The following is a 22,846-nucleotide window of genomic DNA, read 5'->3' on the forward strand; positions in this document are numbered from 1 at the left end:
TAATGGGAATAGAACATGGAAGATACTTCCCAGAAAATTTCTGATCAGCTTCATATAGAGTGAGAAGAACTTCTGCCCCTGTTTTCTTTTGGCTTAAGGATTTTCTAATTTAGCACAGACCCCCCCACCCCTCTTCTGTTTTGTAGGAAAAAGAAGGGGTCCCCCAGGCTGGTACTTGGTTAGTTTCCAGAGATGGTGAAGCCCTCTGACCTCCCTGGTTCCTGGGGAGGATGGGATACCCACGCCGGGCTCTCTGAGATGCAGTGGCTGGGCACACTGTCACCTGAACTGCCCTTTGATGCTGCCTCTAGAGATTTGGTCTAAACCAAAGATTCCTCAGAAAGCTGACATGATTGTGTTCTCTATACTGGAGAATTAAAAAAAAAAACAAAACGAAAAACACCCCCATGAAAGTATTAAACATACAGGTACTTTATAAAGTATTTCAAAGGTTTATCACATCCCACTGTGGACATCTGCAAATATTTGTTGGGTGAATTTTATTCCCCATGACAGAACATTCTTGAAGACGGAGAAACTTGCTGCAAGATGGACACTCAAAAGAGCCGGAGGAAAATTCCAGTAGACGGTTCTCACGATCCGGTCCAGGAGTCAGCAGTCCAGTTCTGTGGTCTCTCAGATCACAATCCTCACTTCCCACTCCCACTGCCCCCTTTCAAATAGGAAACGATCTTGGAAAGACAGCTCAATAGTTGGAGGATAAATGTAGCAAGCCTCCTACTCTGACATGAAGGTATATGGGAGAGTAAACCTCTTTCTTTATCCACTATCAAGAGCATTTCTGCATTCTAAAGTGTTATGCTGGAAGGCGGGCCGATCAGTTAACACCCTCTCGGTTTTCAGCTAAAGTTCTTCTGCTGCTTTAGGAAGACTTCCATCTGATTAAAGAAAACACTGCATGGACCACGTACAGCAGAGTGGCTACGAATGAAAACACCTGAAACCAAGATAAATGACAATTAATGGCCGTGCATGGGGAGAGGGAAAGGCATGGGCTGTCCACACCGGGGTCGCCACGTGCATGGCTTGCGGTTGACAGCCCTTAAGTCTGTGGACTGCCACTGCTTCCCATCACACATGCAGATATGCTTTCCCGCAGAGCCTAGGTGTGACCCAGAACACTCTCAGCACAGACTCCAGGTGACCTGATGTTATACTGAACTTGGTGTGCAAGGTCAACTATTTGCCATCACACGTCATCATATTGGTGCCATCCAACTGGAAACGAGGGCCCTCAGAGACCCTTCGAGTGATAATTGCAGGGAAGTATTCCCCTGCTCTTCATGGAAAACTTCCTTCCTGCACACCAGTAAGACCAGAGTCCACCAGCTGTGATCCCGGCGGCCTTGGCTAAGAGAGTTGGAACACTTGGGTTTGCTGCCTGGACATCTTCAGACCCCGACCAGAATTTTATTCTAAGATTCTGAATTTCACAAGCATGGGCCAGGGAGTCAGGCCACAGGAAGTGAGGGGCTGGGATGGGGAGGAGGGATTTTGAGCTTTTGGCAAAAGGAGGGAGCTTACTGAGAAAGCTACTACTGGGAACAGAGGCTGGGAAATGTGGCAAAAGGTCACTTTGTGCCCTGTCAAGGCTCTGACCTGCCGTTGTGCACCTGGGCACCATCTATCCTATCACCCTGCTCTGGGTGGCCGGCCCTGAGGGCTGACTGCTCCCAAGCAAATATCTGCACCTGGCTTGTGACCTTGGGTGTAGGGTCAAGAGTTTCTAACCCAGGCATAACATCAGGGTGGCTACACTCCCGTGACTGTTGAAAATTCCCCTAAAACCAGCCGTAACTGTGCCTGCTCTTCCCCTGCCTCCACACCTGGGCGAACCCTCACCCTCACTGCCGGAGGCGGTAAGTAACCTGAGTTATTTAATAACCAAGGTAAGAAAATTTATCTGGGAATCAAATACCCTGTCTGAAGGGAGCAGTCACACACGAGTGAGAAGCCCCTGGAAGACCCCCCTGCCCATCAGGAGGGAGCAGTGTGCTGTGTCGGGGACCCCGAGCCCAATGAGGACCCTTGGCAGGAGCACCTCAGAAGTCCCCGCAGGAACAGGAAACACTTATTTTAAAGGGGGGTCAAGAAATGGCACACGGGACATTGAGAGCCAGGGCCATGAATGGACATGAACTTGGGCCCTTAAAAACCCCTCTCCCTGAACAGCTGCCATTATTGCCCACCACAGTTAAGATCCAGGAACCTCTAGATTTCTCCAGAAATTTCCAGCTACTCTCAGGCAACTCTCACCAATCCCAGGGATCCCTCTGGTGCACATTCTCTGCTGCCAGCTGAGGAGAGAGGGAGAAGCTCAGCTTTTGAGGCAGGTGAGGAGTCCCAGAGGGGTGAGAGGAGGCCAGATGCTCCCAAAGGCCCGGGGTGTGTGGGAAGTCGTGAGATGCCTGCTCACATCCCCGGACTGCCGCAGCCCTGCCCCACCCTGAGACCATGGGAGGGGCATGTGGGTGTTGGGCAGCGTCTGGGGTTAAATCCTGAGCGTGTCATCATGATCCTGTCTCCCATGTGCACAGACACAAACTGATATTTTGAATAGAAAGACGTGAATTTGCATTGAACTGGGCTCATATTTCCCCTGGGGGTTTCCAGCCCAGCGTTTCCGTCTGCTGGCAACATTTAGAGTCCTGATTCCAGCCCTGCTCACTTTGCCTGGGCCTCCTCATGGTTCTCCAGCTCAGCTCCCAGAGATGTGGGGACGTGATCAGTCGTGGAAGGGGTAAATAGATGTTGGCATAGTCCTCAGTGGAACACTAAACAGCAAAGAGAACGAACCTCTACATCCCCACCCAGCAAAGTGGATGTGCCTCACAAACCTGAGGTGAAGAGAGAGAAGCCAGACATGGGAGAAGGCACATCACGCTCATGAAGATCCAAAGCGGGTGAAGTGGAACCTGAGCTGGAAACCAGGGCAGTGCTTATCCTCAGTTAAGGGGCACAGTGACTGCGGCAGGACAAGAAGGGGACTCTTGGGAGCTGCTTATGTCGTTCCTTAATCTGGATGCTTTGTTACACAGAGGACTTGTGAATTATGAATAATGGATGGATTATGGAAATTCATCAGGTTGTACACGTGCATCCAGGTCACCTCTCTGGATGCCTGTTTATGCTGCCTTTTGGTGGAAAGTAAAAGGGAGAAGTCAGAATATGGTAGAGCCTGGTAGAGCCCAGTGGTTCTCAACTAGATATCTGCCCAGTGGGCAGGTCATTAACTCCCCCCTCCTGCATTGTTCAGTCAAGGGCTGGCCCGCTATCCACATTCCATCTACATTTCACTGCCCTCGTCTGCAATAATTTTACAGAAATGGTTGTCAGATGCCTGGCTGATGTCTGTTCAGAGAGAAGGCTTCTGGGGTTGGGATGGGGGAGGTATGTATGGGTTCTCTTGTGAGGGGGTGATGAAACAGTCATTTGAAGGTGACAGAGGAGGCAGATGACCAGTCTCCCAAGAGAGGGAAGAACAGCCAAGGTGCTGCCTGGTTGGGAACCAGCCATCTTGGGAGATGAGCCCATATGGGGGAGGGTCCCACACGGTGGGACATCTGAGGGGGTGCCAGGGACCAGGAGGTGGCCATGCTTATGGAACTGGAGAGTGGCTGGGAGCTGAGGGCAGTGTGTGGCTTCCCCAGGGAAGGGGGTGGGCCCCTGGGGACCAGCAGACAGGCTTTGAGGAGCTTTCCCCCAGACCCCTCCCTCTGGGAACAGGAAGGGCACCCTCACTAACCCCCTTCCCAGAGCCCAGCTGCGCCCACCCTGTGGGTTTTCTCTCAGCCTCTGCTCTACCCTTCCCAAAGAGAGGCGGGGGTGGCACAGATTTGGCACCTGGGGCGGACATCTTGTGGTGTGTCATCACATTTGACCTTGGGATTTGCTTAATTCATAGGTCGATCGCTAGACATCTGAGTGCTATTTCTGAAACTTTTTCTTAGTTTTTAAACAGTATCCATGGTTAGAAATACATCTGATATCATGAGTTAGCACACTGGTGCAAGGACACACATGCACAACTCTGGGAAAGAGTTTCATGAAACAATACATTCTCATATCCCCTGTCATTCTGATCCATTCCATCAACAAGAAAATCAGGTCATGACCTCACAGCCCGCCATGGATCTGGTCCCCCAGTTGGAGGTTGTTCATTTTAAAGCTCAGAGACCTACATGCACTGTGCTCCCCAGACACACAGTTTCACCCCCATCTCAGCTCCTAATGGGGTGAAGGAGGTTACAGCCCTGTTCCACACATTGCTCATCATGAGGCCTTGGACGAAAGTGGTTTAAGAGCTGTCTCGTTCTCCAGGGAAACAACAGGAATTACTGTCCCATTTTATAGATGAGCAAACCAAGGCTCAGAGAGCACAAAGGGACTTGCACAAGGAATGGGCGAGTGTGAACTCCAGGCTTCCTCCTGCACAGGTTCTCAGAGCTGTCAGGCAGGAGACACCGTCGTCAAGAGACGAAGGCCTAATCCCAGCAGCAACCATCCACGGCTGGGGGTCTGGACATGCTGCGCGTGGCAGGGCCTCCCCACAGCCGCAGAGCCAGGGCCTGGGAGACACTGGCCACTCGACTTTCCATCTGTGGTCTCAGCACTGCCCCTGCCCTGAATGTGTGCTTCCCTGGAAGACACTCATGGAAAGCCAGGAACCCAAGTGGCCAGACGTTCTGCTCACGCTGGTGGTAAGAGTGTGGGTGAAAGAGCACCTGGCCTGGACACCAGGCCTCTCCAATTCCTGGTGACCCTGGGGCAAGTTGTGCATGCTCTTAGGGCCCTAGTTCTCCATCTGTGAAATGGGTATAACGGCACCTCCCTCCTAGGGCTGTTGTGAGGGGTAAACAAGATTGTTCACAAGGGCTCAAGACAGTGCCAGGCCCCACGGTCATGTCTCCTCCCGCATCTGCCTCAAAGCCCACCCAGGCTTGGACCCCTGGTCAGTGCAGGCCTGGGCAGTGCAGCACTGAATGATGGCTGAGGAAGTCTGGGGCACATCATTTCCCTTTTCTGAGGCTTTGTTTTTTCAGAAATGAGGAGAAGGTTTATTTTATTCAAAATTTAGTGAACTAAAAAAAGTGCGGGGAGGGCCCGGGCAGCCTTCCACTCAGAACCTTTTCAGTGGGAGCTGTGAACAGGGCACATTGACTGGGGGCTCACCACAGCAGCGATGTTTTCATGGTAATATTTGTAGGTGAAGCCCACTTGCAGCTGGATGGCGGCCAAAGCTTCCAGGACAGAGGCACCAAAGTAAAACAGGGAGGCGATACAGTGGTAGGTTGCATCCTGCAGGGTGAGAAAGGGCCATTAGAGAGGTGGGGCACCCAGATCTGGAGATGTGGGGCAGCTGTGTTCCCAGCAGGGCCTATCCACCCCACCTGTCCCTGCCTGTCACGGACCAGGCTCCCCGTCGTCATCTGCTACTCCCTTTGACACCCCCCAACCCTGCGCCCCTCCTCAGAGACATTGATTAACCAGAGCTGCCGAGCTGAGTCATCTCACTGGTTTGGGGCCAGAGTAAGGACTTTGATGGAGGAAGGATACTGCTTCCCCTTGAGGTGGGATCTAGTAAGCGGTGGGGAGGTGGCCCTTTGGGATTGGTAGCAATTGGTTCTGGGCCTGAGAAGTGTCAGCTGCGGTCACAGTCCCCAGTTCGGGTGTGGCCTTGGTGGCCAATACAGAGCGAGAGGCTCAGGCCACTTCCGCTGTTGTGTTGTTGTTAGCTTTTTCCTGGGGGGAGCCAGGGATTGGGGCTCCAGGTATGTTTTAAAAGCAAAAAAGCAATAGAACAGGTTTTTGAGTAGTTACGATTTGGAGGTGGTTTCTAAAGTCTAGGTTGGAGGCCCTTTGAGACTAAGAGGCCTGGCTAACAGCCCCACCCCCTTCCAGGGGAGATAAGGGCAGGTGGCCCACGTGTAAGTTTACCCCCTTCATGGGCCTCAAAGCAGAATCATACGCAAGAGAGATCATAGGCCTTCCCTCTTCCCGGGCCAAGTCCCTCTCTGGTGACCCTGCTCTAGAAGGTGCGACTGAGCGCTGGGCAGTGAGCGTGGCCTCACACTGGGCAGCCAGGACCAGCCCCCAGCACCCTGTCCCCTCCCCCAAAATGGAAGCCAGCCCTCCTGGGCGGTGGGAGATGCCAGCTGGCCCCTGGCAGGTGCAGGAGGTACAGGGAGGGTTGGTTGGGCTGCCGGTTTGCATGAAAAGGGCATTCACACAGGAGAAAGCAGAGCAGGCCCACAGAGGATCAGGCAGCGACAGTGACGGTCTGCTTCTGCCTTCACCTCTGCCTGACCTCCTGTGGCGGGGAGCCCTGAGCTGCTATGGGCAGCTCGGAGCTGAGGGCCTGGCGGGCTCAGCCTTGGCGCATGGGTGGGAGACGTCTACAGGGCACCTCACCCAGCACTGGCAAAGCCAACCTGCCAGGGGCGAGGGTCCAATGCCGCACCCCACCCCCACCTCAAACATCGCAGGACTGGGACTCACCAGGGTGATCCAGGAAGTTCTGCTGCCGTGGGCACCAATTACACACAGGAAGAGCAGGAGAGTGGTGGCTATGAAGCAAAACACAGACGTGAACATGACCCAGCCCTGGATCAGTGGGATGGGCACATGGGACGAGGCAATCAGGATCCACACCAGCCCCCCAAAGACCTGCAGAGGGAGGGAGAGAAGGGGTGAGGGTCAGACCGGGAGAGCCCATGCCCAGGTAGGGCCAGACCCAGAGGTCACGCTGGGGAACCAGGGGCACTCTATAAATGTTAACTCAGTTAATCCTCATAACATCCCTGTGAGTGTGGTACTGACCCATTTGTGAGATGGGGAAACAGAGGCACCTTTGAGTTAAAAATTTGTTATCCCTAGAAAGGACTTAGGCCATCCAGTTTTTTTTAGTAGAAGGGCAAATTCTGAGATTATAGTCTTCCTAGTATTTTTTATAGAAAAATATCCTTTTTGTTTTGTTTTGGCCACGCTGCATGGCTTGTGGCCCAAGGCTTGAACCCGGGGAGTGAAACCCATGGCAGTGAAAGCACTGAGTCCTAACCACTGCACCGCCAGGGAACTCCCCAAAATATTCTTTCTTTTAGAAAATGGTAGTGGCCAGCAGATTTTTTTGGTCTTTACTTGGCAAAACAAATTAGCCACACTATATCATTAGCATTTAAGAAAAAAACTTGACCTTTAAATCCCCAAGTCCCAGAAGTTCTCTGACTTTTGGAGATGGGGTTGGAGTAGGGAGGGCCCAGGTCAGCCTGGTCTCCTCAGAGGTGAGAGAAGCATTCCTCCCCCTGTCATTATCCAGAAGACATCCCACTTGGTGTCCTCAGGGTCAGGGAGCCCCATGTTTTCAAGAGAAGCATAAGGACAGACTTAGGGTTCATAATCTCAATGGTACAGTCCGGCTCCCCCTGTGGACGAGGTACAACCCAAGCTGGGATTTCCTGTACTTGTCTTCCCTTCTCCTTGTCCCTCTCCATCCCAGTGAAGTCACCTCAGCCTCCTCCACCGACCCCACCCAGAGAAGGACTGGGCTGGGACACGGGTGGAGATAATCACAGGGTCCAAGGTACTGCAGAGCTTAGCACCATCCTCCTGCGGGTCTGGGGGCTGAGGACGGGCTGCCCTCCCAGCCCTGCATCCCCGGGGGTGAAAATGCACATGGTACCCTGACCTTGTCTCCCTGTACCTGCTGCCTGCTTGCTGGGTAAGAGATAGCGCTTCCTTAGGTGTTCTCTGAGACTCTTAGCTGAGAAGCTTCAGGAGACCATCACATTTGGGTAGGAAAATCAGTGCAGTGAAGAATCTGGAGTTATCAAAACCAAGTTGGTTGGATATGAATTGGCTATTGGATATGAGTTGGTTGGCTGATGAATCATATGTGGGCATCTCTGATCAGAAAATTCCTCTACGGATGACTGAGAGGCAGTGGGACACACTTTCCAACTTACAATAAGTGGAGCAAAATGGATTAAATAAAAACCCTCAGACTGCTGTAGAGTAAGATGTGTGTGTAGATTCATCCATAGTTGCCTCTAAGATCAAACAGATTGCTGGGCCTTTATCATAAGGGACGCTTAACAAAAGGATGTGATTGTGCCGATGGCTGAGACAGACTTGGGTTTAGAAGGCACGAGAGTGTGGCATGGAGACGAGGGTGGATCTGGCTTGCGCATCTTGTGAGCAGAGGTCTGCTGGCACACGGCGTGAGAGGGCCTCTCCGCCGAATCCGCTGGAGCATACTGTAGCATGTGGTTCCACCTCTTGGGCCCTGGCTTCCTCCACTGTAAATGGCACTTGGCAGCTCACTCCCCATGTTGCCGGCTGCTGCGAACTGCCTGAAACTGTGGGCGTTGAGTGTGAAGCTTCTGGCCCTGTGCCCCCTCACCAGCCAACAGCACAGGGAAGACTGCTCACCCAGGATGCCGGCAGCCCAGTGCAGACAGGCGTAGAGTCAGCCAGTGACAGCGCAGGATGATTACCAGCCCCGAGTGGGCAAAGCAGCCCCGACTGGGACATGGCCCCAACTGAGTCTTGAAGGGAGAGGTGGACTTAGGCCAAAAGGTCAGGACGAAGCTTTCCGGGGGAGGAAAGGGTACATGCCAAGCCCAAAGGATCTGGAGCAGCAGTGAGGGCTTGGGAAGGCCGTGAGTTGGCACGAGGTTGGGGAACAAGGAGCGGCAGGAGGTGCAGCTTGAGGAAGGGTGACCTTCACACAGGACTGATCGTTGGGCCACCTCAAAGGCGTCCCAGGCCCCGCTCAGTGGAAAGCTGAGATTCAGCATGAATCATGGGGCAAAGTCAGTGCCTGCCTCACTCCACCTATAAAGTTTGCAGAGAGCAAACAGAGCAAGTACAGCACCCACACCTAGGAGATAATGCATCCCGGGCAGGGAGCAGTCCACTCCACCCTGGCCTCAGAACCCTACTGGCCAAATATTTGTCAAGAGCAAAGGGGTAGGTGAGGGTTCAAGCACTTCCCTTCCTAAAGAGAACCCGAAGGGACTCCCAGCTCTCAGGAAGCACACTGAGAGGCAATCGTTTTGACACATCAGTTACACAGGTGGAGGCATGGCCCCAGTTTCCGTTCATCTCTGTCAACAGGCCAGATTCCCACCACCCTCACCTGAGCCCAGGTCACCGTCTTGCATAACAGAGATGGTGCAGCCGGCCGGGGTGGTCTCAGACAAACATCTCTTAGCTGAGTGGCCCGAGAGTCACCAGGGTTGAGCTTGCTCTCTGGGTCCCAGATCCCCACGCTAGAAAACGGGAGTGGGGCCTGGGCTAAGGCTCAGTGGTCCTCAGCCCTCACTCTACACTGGAATTGCCTGGGTCACCTCGAAAACCCCAGTGCCCAGGTCTCATGCCAAGGAGAGAAGCAGAGTGATAGGACAAGAAGCAAACATCCCAGGCTCTTTGCCAAAGACTTTGGAGTATGTTTCCATAACACAAGTGGTCCATGGATGGAGTTTTAGTAACTCCTGTCAAACTAGGAGAAATGGCTCCTGTCTCCAATGTCCAGCAGTGCCGGCCAAGATGCCTCTCCAGTTCCTGACTGGCTCTGATACAAAGTTTCCTTTCCTCTCCTTAAGCTTCCATCCCTGTCTTGCTCTGAATGTGAGATCGCTCACCTTTGGGTGTCCTCTAGACACGGGGACACAGCCTCAGTGTCCATGAATGGGGTGGAGCTGGGGATCTGAGACCTCTACCCACCCTGCTGTTTCAGGACTGGAAACCGCCCATCTTTCATTCAGTGTGGTTTTGGAGGCGGAGTAGAGGTGAAGTTCTGTAAGAACCAAGGATATTGTACAAATCTAGACAAAAAATTTCCAAAGACTTAAAAAAGTTTTAATCTGTGGTCTACCCCATCAAATGATTTTTGTGAAAAAAATTTCCTCAGGAGATGGTCTTGGGGAAGGCTCTCACGTGAACTCAAGGGTAGGTTCTTTCTTTTCTTTTCTGAATTAATCCAGAGGAGGCAGGCAAGGGTGGTTAGGGGTGTAGACTTCAGAATTACTGAATCTGAATCAGCTCTGCCACGTTTTGCTGGGTCACTGGTTGTCTCTGGGCAAGTTACTTCCTCTCTGGTCCCTATCTGAAAAATAGTGATAGCAGTAGTGCCCACCCAATGGGACTGGAGTGAAATGAGTTTATATCTACAGGTGCCTGGCACACGGCGAGTGCTCTAAATACTTGCTGTCATAACTGTCATACGATGGGGCGAAGCCTCTGCTGTAACCACGTGAAAACCCCAGTAGGTCAAGATCTCAACATGCACAATTATCCCCTCCAGACCTTGTTGGGACCCAGAATTTTAAAATAACTTCAGAAGCATCAAAAAGAGAAAAACCTACAACCTCCCAGAAATCAAAAGCTGAGGAAAATGTGTCTGCCTCTGCTGAAGGAAACACAAAGGACATAAAAATATGAGAAAGCCTTCCTTCCAACAATGACCTTTGGTTACAAAAGTGGGAAAAGGACTCCTTCGGCACATTCTTGAGATTGGTAGGGTGTCTCCATTGCTTGTGCAGGGCTGAGAGCTCTGGGTCTACAATTGTCCAGTGTTTTTGCTGCAGGACTTGGATCATTGAGGTCAAGGCAGAAGAATCGCTCAAATTCTCTGAATATTTTTCTGGGGCTCCATTTTACTCTGTCAGGGTTGCCGCAAGCAGGCACTCTTCCAATAACAAGGCAAGACGTGACCCAAGGAGGACGTCCACGTGGGGCTGTTCACACACACACACCTAGTAGTAAGTCCCTCGGAGCCCAGTGTCAGAATTCCCAAGCTCCGAGGGCACAGTGTGGTCTTGAAGGCACATGTGAACAGGAGCTTCTGCCTTGAACTCTGGAGAAGGAAACTGGCCACAGAACGCAGGTGGCGCACCCAACCCTGAGCAGTCCTGCTACTTTGGTCAGGTGGGCAAAAATCACCTCCCCAGGAGGGAGAAGAGAGATGGACACACCAGTGAGACTTGTCCCGGCTGCCGAGAGCTCCGAGCCCTTAGGTGCTCTCCCAAGGCCACCAGGAACAGCAACTCCAATTTGTGTTTCTGGAAGTGTCTCTATCCACTGAACTCTTTTGGCAGTCAGGGGTCAATGCAATGCTGGGAGGGCCTATGCAGGTGACTTGACCAGTAGAGTAACGGTGTTCCAGGAGAAGCAGCAGTCCCAGCTCTGAGCCTTGGTTGACTAAAAAAAATCAGTCATTCCGTGAGGTAGAGTAGAGGGCATTTTCTTGTGCGTGTGTGTCTGGAGGCTGAGCTACTGCAGAGAAGGGAATAGGCACCAAGTCAAGAGGACATAAGCACCAGGCAGCAGGAGAGTATAGAGAGAGGGAGGTCAGAGCACTGAAGCCTTCCCCAAGACCCAAGAAAAGCGCTCTGAGAGCGAGGCTGGGGACTCCTCCTGTTCTGAAAAGCACAGAGAGCAGGAAGCAAACACTAGTTGTCATATGAGCCCCACCACCCTTGTATGGAGGAACTGGGCTCCCAGCAAGTCAAAGGAAAGCCTTCCTTCACTTGCTCACTTACTCAGCCACCCATTCATTCATTCATTCACTTATGCACTTAACAGATACTGAGAGGAAATGGCAGCACTGGGGGCAGGTACGTGCAGGGAGACAGACTTTATTCAAAGACACACTAGTAAATGGAGCCCATCTCTCCCATCCTGGCCTCTCTCCTCCAGTTTTGCTGCCAAGCCCCACTCAAGCAGCTCTGGGGCCACCAAGGGCAGAGGCAGGTCCTGGTGAGTGTCGGGGCCCCAGGGAGGGTGACCAGCTGAACACCTCTGCCCAGGAGAGGGAAAGAGCCCAGAAATCTGCACAGCGTCCTCTCCTTGGACCTCATGGAGGTATCTGGGGGAAGGTCAGAGATTCTCTCTGTGAGGACCCTCTCCCCCTCTGCCGATTGAGGAGTCTGACCTCTGAGTCTACTCCCATGGTGAACACCAGGAGTGGTGCTGAGGCTTCGTGACTCAGTTTACCTATGCCAGGTGCTCTGCCCTCCTGGCCCCTTTGTCAGCAGGCTCCTTCCTTCTGGGGAACCATCATTACATGACCCTCCCAATATAGACTGAGATAATGTCCCTTTAATCTGAGGGTGAGACCAGGACTCAGGGGACCTTGAGTCTGTTTGTGAAGAGGAGGATAGAGGTCTGGGATTCCAAAAGACAGGGTGTGAGTTCACGTCTGTAGTTGATATTAACAGGGTGAGTGTGGAATGGGAAGTGGCCCCCTGTCCAGGCCTGAGTCCCTCTTCCCTCAGGTGAGTACCCACCCCACCTCTCTGCATAGCACTGGTCATTAGCATGCGGGGGTACTTCTCCCCCTTCTCCCCCGTCCCTCTCTTTCTGCCCCCTCGTCTCCCAGCCTGACTGTATTCTAATAGGAACCAAGGCTCCCGTGTGGGATTTCAGGTCGGCTGAGACTAGCTGTGTGGCCCTTCTTCTCACTGCACATGCACATCAGTGTGTGATGGCTGGTGACAAGGCTTTTCTTTTAGTTCCTACATGTATTTTCTAGGTCCGAGGACCTCGGTGTATTAAAATGATTCAACACAGGGGTTGTTTTGCCCCAATGTGAACAGAACATTATTCACATGGTGGGAGGGACAGAGAGCCTTGGCTAAGTATGGCAGAGAATCAAGGCCACTACATTACCCTAGGAAGTAGTTATGCCACTAGAAGCTACCCATCCAGAAGCTACCAGGAACCACAACTTCCCACCAGAATGCAGAAGACCGGTCAGAGCCCCACGATGCAGAGAGTACCAGGGCCCTGCTTCATGCTCTGAGGAATAATCTGGAACCCATGAGGAGTTGGCCCACACCTCCCCAAGACGTAGTGCTTCAGGGACCAGGGCTGTCATTCACCTGCTGTCCTCACATTCATCAGCATCCAGAGAGAACACCTGCTGGGGCATCTCATCAGTGCCTGACCCTGGTGGCCTCTGGTCCAAAGCACCAAGTCCAGGGACCTATACTTGAGAGCCAAGAAGAAGCGCAGCTGGGCTTGTATCAGGGGTGGAAGCCAGGGCTCAGCACAGAATCCAGGGGGAGTCAGCCCCCAGCCCCCATCCAGGTCCAGACTGGCTGGCCCCATCCTGCCTGGAGGCAGGCCCCAGGTGGCCCAGTCCCCATGCCCAGCCCTTCCCTCAGGTAATGTGTCCTGAGTCCAGAGCAAAGCCAAGCTATTCCTTGGGTAAAGAAGATGCGGTACATATATACAATAGAATATTACACACCCATAAAAAAGAACGAAATAATGCCATTTGCAGCAACACGGACGCAACTAGAGATTATCATACTAAGTGAAGTAAGTCAAAAAGAGAAAGACAAATACCATATGATGTCACTTACATGTGGAATCTAAAATATGGCACAAATGAACCTATCTACAAAGCAGAAAAAGACTTACAGACATAAAGAATAGACCCATGGTTGCCAAGGGGGAGGAAGGGAGAGGGATGGACTGGAAACTTGGGGTTGGTAGATGCAAACCATTACATTTAGAATGGATAAACCACAAGGTCCTACCGTATAGCACAGGGAACTATATCCAATCTCCTGGGATGATCCATAATGGAAAAGAATATTTAAAAAAAGAATGTCTATATGTGTATAACTGAGTCACTTTGCTGTACAGCAGAGATTGGCCCAATGTAAATCAACTATCCTTCAATAAAAAAAAAAAAAAAAAAAAAGCCAAGCCATTCCTAAGACTCTGCAGAGCCAGCCTCGGCTGGCAGCACAGCACACCTCCCCAACGCCCCCTGGCAGCCAGCGTGGAGGGAGTGGGTGTGAACAGCCAGCCTTTGTCCCGGCCTGACTTGAGTGTGAGCTGTGCCTTGCAGGGGCATCTGGAACCTGCCTACTCTCTTCTGAAAGCACTCGGACAGAGAGGGGGGCCCATCTGCGTCGAGTTGGGGGTGACCTATGGAAAGCTTAAAAGCCATCTTTTCCAAGGCAGCTTGGTTGTGACGACATATGCATGAGGATCCTGGAGCTGAGCTGCACCATCACGCTTAGCGGTTTCTAGAGGACAGCTCAGAGTCACTGACTTCTGATCAAAGCAGGCCTCCCATTCTGGAAAACCTGGAAAAGTCACTTCTCAGCTCCAAGGACAAACCCCTGAGAGACCTCTACCTGTAATTCTTCCCCTCCCTTTAGAGAAGAGGAAAGGAGAAAACCCAGCAGTACCCTTACCTCCTTCTAAGCAGCTCCAGGGAGGGGCCTGCAACACGAGGAGAGACACAGGGCCAGGAGTCGGTGGGCACAGCCAGGGAAGAGAGGATCAGCCACCGTCCTGCGCTGGCAGCAGGGCCGGCCCGCACTCTCTGGTGACTGTAGGAGAGGCCCCTGGCTGGGGCAGCAGAAAAGTTTCCCCAGGAGCAGAGAGGGTGCTTCCCCCGAACCCAGGAGAACCTCAGGGCGCCTGGCTTCTTGCCCAAGCCTTTCACTGAGAGCCGTCTCCAGTATCCTGTTGCCCATTTAATGTTGAGGGGTAGACTGGCCTCCCGCTGACCACTCCAAACCTAGCTGGATGATGTGGGCTGTGCAGTGCTTATCAAATGCAGATTCTTGGGCCGGCCCAGGACCTAGTGACTCAGGACTTCCAGAGTGTTTTTGACAATAAGGCCTAGGCAGCTGTGAGCTCCCCAATGGCTCCGAGCTGTCCCTTCACTCGCTGGGGGGGGAGAAGAGGGAACCAGGCCTTGCCCAGGGCTGCCTGGTGGGCAGCGTGGTCCCTTCTGCTGTAGGCGGAAGTTCATCGTGGGTGTTTGGGTGAATGCAGGAACCTGCGAGAGCTCTGCTGTCACTGCAAGAAGTGCCACTGGAGATGGAGGTACCAGGCGAGCTGCCTCCCCTCTCTGAGCCTCAGTTCCCCTCCACCTCTTAAAAACTAGGTTTCTGTGATTCTACATCTCTCATCTCCTAGGAGTCCTCATGCTGCCTTCCCAGTGTAGCCAGAATGTGGACCACCCGTCAGAGAAGTGCTTTGTCATCCTGCCCCCACCCCCACCCCTAGGTGCTGCTGTTCCCCAGACAGGTGAAAATCTAGGGCAGGTCCCAGGACCTTTCTGGTCACTCTCAGATAATAAAAAGTCCCCAGTCACTTTGGGTCCTAGAAGCAGTCTCATTTCAGTAAGTACTCTGTCCAGTTCACTGTAAGAATGGACACTGCCAGCTGATTCCGGGTGACTCCCCACTCCCACCCCCGCCCCCCAAAGGGCACACTGCAGGCTTTGCCCCGAGCCAGCTGACCTTCTCCGAGTCCTCCTGCGCACTCTGAGGTGCGCACACTCTTTCCAAAGAAATGTTCTCTCAGTGTCCAGCCATTCTATCCGCGGCTCCACCTCTAGCAGGCTGGGGAAGAGGCAGTTGGGTTAAAGATTATTACATAACCTGTTTTCAGGTATCCCCTTCACAAGTTTCGAAAGGGAGGCGTCTCTCCCAGCACTTGGGGAGACCGGAGCTGGCCAGAGCTGAGACAAAAAACATCCTATGTTAACATCCCATTTTCTGAACACGTCCCAAGTGTCACGAAGCCCCTGGCTCAGAGGGAAGAGGAGGAAGGGGAGCCAGAGCCTTGGCTCCAAAAGGAAAAATTTCCTTGGGTGGCAGTGGGGGAACAGGCCAGAAGCAAAGCCCTGGGGGGAGTTGTTGGGGGAGGGGAGACATTGGGCGTTCCACCTGCACCTGAATGGAGGTACACCTGTGACCCCACCGCCTGCAACAGCAGCATGGCCTCTGGGGTGCTCACAGAGGCAGGGTCACACCACCTGGTTGGGCCTGCCTTCCCCTTCCTGTGAAGACCCTGCAGCTCTCAGAAGTCAGGAGCTCAGGGGTAGGGGTGCAGGGCCAGAGTTGAGCTGCCCTGCGCCACCCTGAGCTACCAGCCTTCCCTGCTCTGTGGGCAGTTTCCATGTCTTGGGAGCTGGGCAGAGGTCCACCCTGTTAGTCCTGGAGGCTGAAAGTTTGGCATCTGCACCTCCCAGGCTGTTGGGAGGTCAGGCATGAGAATACGGACTGGGAGTAATCAACAACTCGCTGGACCACAGATTCAAAAAATAATCAAGCATTTCACACCCTCTGGGCTAGCAGAAAATTACAAAGTCTGACTCTACCGAGTGTGGCAAGATGAGGAACAATGGAGACTTTCATAAGCTGCTGGTGGGGTCAGGAAGTTATACAATGTGGGGACCCTCTTTACGAAAGCATGCAGAGTGAGTCAGAGTCTTGGAAGGGCCCTGAGCAAGTGGGGGTCTTGAGCTTAATTAAGCTTCATCAGCTTCCTGGAAACTTCACTTCTGGCTGTGTAAGTTGGAATAACCCTTTTGGACATCAATGTGCTAGCATCTGGGAGAACAAGGGTGTGCATTCCCTATGACCCAGCAAGTCAAATCTCTGTGTGTTCCCACAAGAAATTCCCAAAAGTAAAGAGGCAAATACAAGGATGTTCTTTAGCAGTTCCATCTGCGCTATCAAAATGCAACAAATTGGAAATTGCCCAAATGTCCATCAGTAGAAGACTGAATAAAGAGTGTCAACATGTATAAACCTCAGAACAAGGTTGCATGAAAAGCATGTTGCAGAAGGATGTGTACGGGGTGATAGTACTTTCAGAAAGCGAGAAAATATGTAAAACCACACCATGTGTAGTCATAGATAGTAAAGTGTGCAGTAAAGGTCTAATCTTGAACACACATTCAGCCCAGGGGTCGTCCTGAGGCTGGAGGGAGGAGATTAAGATAATAGAATATCCAGGGGGCTTAGATGTCATCTGAAAGCTCTATTTCCTTAAATACTGAGAGTAAATAAGGCAAAATATTACGATTTGACAAAGTCGAGTGTTAATTACATGGATGCCTATTAAAGTATATATACTTTTCTCTCATTTTTGAAATAGTTCTTAATTCTTAAAAAATTGATTCGAAGTTGGTACAACAGAAAACTAACCATTTAAAATGGACCATTTCGATGGCATTTAATACATTCACAATGTTGTGCAACCATCACCTCTAACTCCAAAACATTTTCATCACCCTGAAAGAAAAGCCCGTACCCATTAAGCTGCTCCCAGTTTCCCTCTCCTCTCAGCCCCTGGCAAACCACCAATCTGTGTTCTGTCTCTATAGATTTACCCATTCTGGACATTTCATTTAAATGGAATCATACACTATGTAACCTTTTGTGCCTGGCTTCTTTTACTTAGCGCAGTGTTTTCAGGTTTATCAACCTGTATCAGTACTTCATTCCTTTCTACAGCTGAATAATATTCCATTGCATGGAATATTACAGTTTGCTTATCCATTCACCCGTTGATGGGACATTTGGGCTGTTTCCACCTGTTGATTATTGCGACACACATGTTCATGTACCTATTCAGGTCAGGGCAAGAGGAAGAGGGTGTGCTAGAGGCTTTTGCGTGAAGCCCAATTAACACACTTTAAAAAAAATTATTTATTTATTTGGCCATGCCGTGTGGCTTGCGGGATCTTAGTTCCCCAGCAAGGGATTGAACCCGGGCCCCTGGCAGTGGAAGCACAGAATCCTAACCACTGGACTGCCAGGGAATTCTCAACACACATTCTTATGATTCTTGTTATAATGCTCCCCAAACAGCTACAAAGGCAGAGTAAAAAACTCATTAGGGCAACTCAAGAGATACTAGCAAGTCATTTTGTTGCTTAAAAATCTCTCTGCCCCATCTCACTTCACCTTTAGCCATCATCACTTCCAGTCACCAAATTCTGCCTTTGTAAATACAGTAGCCTCTGAAGGAACCACCTGTTACTTATTACACATGCTCATTTTCAGGCTAAGTGCGACTGCAAGCGCAGAGTTGAGCCATTTGGGGAAGGAATGTTCCAGTGACTGCAAGCCCCTTCCACTCTGGGCCTGGGTGTCCCTACCTGTAAATGGTGTGGCTAACCTTAGAGGTGTCCAGGGTCTCTCCTAGATGTCACTTCCTTGATATGGTGCCATCAAGCAAACTTAACACCCCCTTCCCTTTCCCCCAACCCTCCATGGATGACAGAACCTGCTCCCTTTGTTGTTCACACCCTCCCTGACCATCAGGAGGTAAGAAGCTGGGGTCCCGTTTTTAAACAGGCTTGGACGTTTTCTTTTCCAGCTGACTCTCCAGGCAGCCACTTCTGCGGTGGGGACGCAGGGAAAGGAGTCTCGGAGCCCATGGAACCGCACCCACAGAAGAAATACCGCACCCGCTCCCCCCCCCCCCCACCTTAGGTGAGGCCCTGGGGTCCTGGGGAGTTTAGGCTGAAGGCGGGTCTGAAGCCTCCCCACAGTGAGCACTTTACAGGAGCCCAGAGTAGGAAGCGCTTTCCTGCGGCCACGGGCTGAGGCTGTGCGCCTCCAGTGTAAGGAGAGACCAACCGCGGTGCAGAGGTCTACAGCCTGCTCAAGGTCAGCCAAGGCAGGGGACGGCTCTCACAGGTGCCTCTGCCCTCGCACACCCCACACTGGGCACCGTGGCTGTGGCGGAGCAAACGACAGCGTGTTTGATTATTTCCAGATCCAAGTTGGAAATAATTCGCGAATTCCTTCACTCGCCAAAAACGTTCAAGAGAAAATAATCCGGATTCGGCTCCTCCTATGACACCAACTCAATCTCCACACTTCGCTTGGTAATACTCAGGTTTTTTTTGCTGATTTTTAAAATTTTAAGCAAAATCCTAACCCTGGAAAGAGCTGGGCCCCTCTACAGGGACGTCGCTCTTCAATAAGGGTTTCCTCTGCGCGGACCATGGGAGACAGGTCCGGAGCGCAGCATCAGAACCGGCGCGCAAGGAGTGGACCGGGGCCGGCTTCGGATATCTGACCCGTGTTGTGAGTTCGTTTTTTCCACCTAAGTCTTGGAGACGGTTTCCCCATGGCCGTTAGCTAGAAGGGGCCAAAGTGTTACTGCGGGGTGGGCGTGCGGGAGAGTCTTTCCTCCCCGGGCCGGCTACCGATGCTCAGGGACCCTCGCTGCTTGCGGATCAGCCGGCGCGCTGTGCGGATCCCCCAGAAGAGCGCGCGGCACGACCCATCCCATCCCGCCTTCCCCGGCGCGCGGGCGCGGGGCGCGCCAGCCACTCACAAACTCGAAGAGGAAGAGCAGGTCCGGGAAGGTGGTGAAGACCGCGAAACCGCTAGGCAGGCTGCTGCCGCCCGACGCCGCTGAGGGGGCCATGCTGGTGGGCTGGCGACGGCCTCGGAACCGGACGCGCGCAGCTCTGGCTCTGCGCTGACCGCTCGCTTGCTCGGCGGAGCTCAGTGGCCAGGGCGCCCCCGCGCGCGGGTTAAGAGCAGGGGCGCCCCTGACGAAGAGGGAGGAGCCCCGGCCGCCGCCCGGCCCCCACCCTAGACTGAGGGGCGCACCCCCAAGGGACCTGCCCAGCGCCAAGGGCGCAGCCCTGAACCACCCCGAGGTTGGGGCGGGGGTTTGACTCCTGATTCCCACGTCTCGGCGCCATCTCCCACCGGGAGCCAAAGCTACCGCGGTGAGGCGCTTCGCACACTTCGCACACTTTGCACTCTTTGCAGGTGATCGCCATTTCTTAAGAATGATCACCATCAACCACTAGGCCCCCCAAACTCTCCACCGTGGCACCCCTCGGGTCACCACTGCTCGAACTGTTCTTAAGTTGGAGCTCTTTCATCTTTCTGCTGGGTGAGTTAATATGCGTGACCTCTGGGTCCAGGCTCACCGTGGGACCAGTTCCCTGCCCTGCAGCGGCGGTGCTGAGACCAGCTCCGGCCACCCATTCCTTCTCCCTGCATCCTCAGAGCCCAGAGCCCGGAACGCTGCACCCCGGTCCGCATCACTCCGCGGTGGAGCTGCTGGGCGGTGGATTAAGGGCAGTCACAGCTGCCTTGGACCTTGGAGGGTGGAGGGGAGCCAGCACTGCTGAGGGCCTACTAAGTGCCCAGCACTGCCATAGGCTCGTTGCACACATGACCTCATTTAATCGCACAGAGCCTTTCCAGTAGGTGTCACCCCACCTACAGGCTCAGAGTGGGGAAGGAACATGCCCAGGCCACATGGAGGGCAACTGGGCCTCTTGACTCTAGAAGGCAGACTGTCCCACTGCCTCCGTGCCCCCTGCATAAAATCCACACACTTGAAAACTATATCTGTGAGTCTGCTTCTTTTTTGTTATATTCACTAGTTTGTTGTATTTTTTAGATTTCACATATAAGTGATATCAACAATATTTGTCTTTCTCTGTCTGACTTATTTCATTTAGCACGTCTTCCAAGTCCGTCCATGTTGCTGCAAATGGCAAAATTTTATTCTTTTATATGGCTGAGTAGTATTCCATTGTGTGTGTGTGTGTGTGTGTGTGTGTGTGTGTATGTGTGTATATCTCACATCTTCTTTATCCATTCTCTGTTGATGGACATTCATGTTGCTTCTATATCTTGGCAATTGTAAATAATGCTGCTATGAACATTGGGGTGCATGTATCTTTTCAAATGAGTGGTTTAGTTATACCCAGGAGCAGGGTCAGATGGTAGTTCTATTTTTAGTATTTTGAGAAACCTCCATACTGTTTTCCAAAGTGGCTGCACCAATTTACCTTCCCACCAACTGTGTATGGGGGTCCCCTTTTCTCCACATCCTCGCCAACATGGATTGGAAGAATTAATATTGTTAAAATGACCATACTACCCAAGGCAATCTAAAGATTCAGTGCAACCCCTATTAAAATACCAATGGCATTTTTTTGCAGAACAAGAACAAATAATTTTAAATTTTGTATGGAAACACAATAGACCCTGAATAGCCAAAACAATCTTGAGAAAGAACAGAGCTGGAGCAATCATACTCCCTGACTTCAGACTATACTACAAAGCTACAGTCATCAAACCAGTATGGTACTGGCACAAAAACAGACACATAGATCAATGGAACAGAATAGAGAGCCCAGAAAGAAACCCACGCACTTATGTTCAATTAATCTATGACAAATGAGGAAAGAATATACAATGGAGAAAAGACAATCTTTTCAATAAGTGGTGCAGGGAAAACTAGACAGCCACACATAAAAGAATGAAATTAGAACATTCTCTAACACCATATACAAAACTAAACTCAAAATGGATTAAAGACCTAAATGTAAGATAGGAAACCATAAAACTCCTAGAGGAAAACACAGGCAAAACATTCTTTGAAATAAATCGTAGCAATATTTCTTGGATCCGTCTCCTAAAGCAAAGGAAATAAAAGCAAAAATAAACAAATAGGACCTTAGTAATAAAACTTAAATGCTTTTGCACAACAAAGACAACCATTGACAAATGAAAAGGCAACCTACTGAATGGGAAAAATTTTTGCAAATTATATGACCGATAAGGAGTTAATATCCAACATATATAAACAGCTAATATAACTAAAAAAAAAAAAAAAAAAGATTTAAAAATGGGTAGAAGCACTGAGTAAAGCTCGAGAAAGCTGGAAAAAAAAAAAAAAAAAAAAGGGTAGAAGAACTGAATATACATTTTTCCAAAGAGGAAATGCCTACAGCCAAGGGATGTGAAAAGATGCTCATCACTAATCCAGGAAATGCAAATCAAAACCATGGTGATATATCACCTCATACCTTTCAGAATGGCTATCATCAGAAAGAACACATATAACAAATGTTGGCAAGGATGTGGATCCCTGCCTTTTTGAAGCTTACCCTAGGGAAAGGAGAGAGAGAGATCAATCAAACACTGCATGATAAATGTGTAAAGGGTTTGGTGCTGGGAGGAGACTGCAGGGATCCTCAAGGGCACCCAGCAGCCCAGCCTGGCTTGGCCTAGGGGTGGAGGCAGCTTGTGGGAGGAAGTGACCCTTGAGCGAGTGAGCAGTGGTTAACCAGAGGGAGAAGGCGGCCTTCCCTACAGAGGAACAGCAGGCACGGGCCCTGGAGGATGGTCAGGCCCTGCTCCACTTGCTGCAAGGGCTGCAGGATAAATAAGGGGATCCCTGATAGGGGTCAGAGCCACTGTGCTGGGGGAGAAGGGAGAAGAGCCACGGGTGTCCAGGGCAGAAGGAAATAGGCACAGATGGTGGGTTCTGGGAGAAGAAGACAGGACAGATGCTGACAGGGGAGTCTGTGCAGGAAGAGGGAGGCAGAGTGCACCTGGAAGGGTGCTGGAGGCTGGAAAGCTTTTGATCTCGGTGGGGAGCAGGGTGGCTCCTGAGGCAGAGCTGGAAAGGCCAAGGGCAGGCTGGGCTCAGAGGAAAGGGGTAAAATTTAAAGAGTACTAAGCATACCTCAAGCGTAGTCATTTCCCCCTGTTCAGCCCTGAGAATAATCAGGTTCATTCTCTCTACCCCAGAGAGGGGTAGGGACCCTGCCCCTCTGCAGGAGAGCTCACCGCCTGCCCAGTGAGTTACACCTAGAGTTTGGCCCAAGTTGCCCAAAACATCAGGAAGCATCAGATGCACAGAGAGGGCTGGGCCAGTGGGTCCCCTGGATGCAGACTCACTACTCAAGCTGTGCAGGTTGGGGCTTGCAGGCTGCTCCCTGTTAAGCACGTCCCTTCCAGGTTTCACTTACAGCACCTCTCAAATAGCCTTTGCCACGCAGCATGCTTCTAAGACTCAGAAGAATTGTTGAGAAAACACCAGAATTTAGCAGGTGCATCCTGGAACAGCCTTGATCCCAGGCCTTTCACTCTCAGACTCACACTTCTACTTGGGGCTTCCTCCGAAGGCCTCCCCATGGGGACCGACCCCTCATGGATGACCAGGAACGCACCTTCTAGGGAAGCCACTTGCCTCCAGCCACTGAGAAAATAAGAAAAACCTTTAACCT

At 51.7% G+C, this 22,846-nt stretch overlaps 1 protein-coding gene and 1 long non-coding RNA gene across 4 annotated transcripts; one reads left to right on the forward strand and one right to left on the reverse strand.

Moving 5' to 3' along the window:
* Nucleotides 1-408: 408 nt before the first annotated feature.
* Nucleotides 409-19,378, reverse strand: LOC309611603 (myelin and lymphocyte protein). 2 transcript variants are annotated; one of them, XR_014234622.1, is made up of 5 exons: nt 19,135-19,378; nt 6,520-6,687; nt 5,194-5,319; nt 2,859-3,155; nt 874-958 (listed from the first exon to the last, which is right to left on the reverse strand). XR_014234622.1 is itself a non-coding variant. In XM_082356250.1 (4 exons), the coding sequence occupies exons 1-4, from the start codon at nt 19,225-19,227 to the stop codon at nt 884-886; spliced, it is 462 nt and encodes a 153-aa protein (XP_082212376.1). In that variant the 5' UTR covers nt 19,228-19,351; the 3' UTR covers nt 409-883. The 2 variants fall into 2 exon arrangements, 1 of the variants encoding a protein (XP_082212376.1); XM_082356250.1 differs by lacking the exon at nt 2,859-3,155 and having other exon boundaries at nt 409-958; nt 19,135-19,351.
* LOC309611607 lies at nt 11,216-21,468 on the forward strand. Of its 2 annotated transcripts, none has more exons than XR_014234627.1 (3): nt 11,216-18,881; nt 19,581-19,707; nt 19,824-21,468. It is a non-coding gene; the product is annotated as an uncharacterized lncRNA (long non-coding RNA). The 2 variants fall into 2 exon arrangements; XR_014234628.1 differs by having other exon boundaries at nt 11,216-18,458; nt 18,568-18,881; nt 19,581-21,468.
* The last annotated feature ends 1,378 nt before the right edge of the window (nt 21,469-22,846 follow it).

Source organism: Balaenoptera borealis (assembly GCF_965194805.1).
Source record: "Balaenoptera borealis genome assembly, chromosome: 15".
Classification (NCBI taxonomy): Eukaryota; Metazoa; Chordata; class Mammalia; order Artiodactyla; family Balaenopteridae; genus Balaenoptera; species Balaenoptera borealis.

Bases quoted from the DNA above. Each gene is read 5' to 3' on its own strand.
- LOC309611603 (XM_082356250.1), bottom strand. From the start codon at position 19,227: ATGGCCCCCTCAGCGGCGTCGGGCGGCAGCAGCCTGCCTAGCGGTTTC. The intron at 5,320-6,519 runs GTGAGTCCCAGT...CTCACCCTGCAG, and splicing joins GAACTTCCTGGATCACCCTG to GATGCAACCTACCACTGTAT. The intron at 959-5,193 runs GTGAGCCCCCAG...TCTTGGTTTCAG, and splicing joins ATGAAAACATCGCTGCTGTG to GTGTTTTCATTCGTAGCCAC.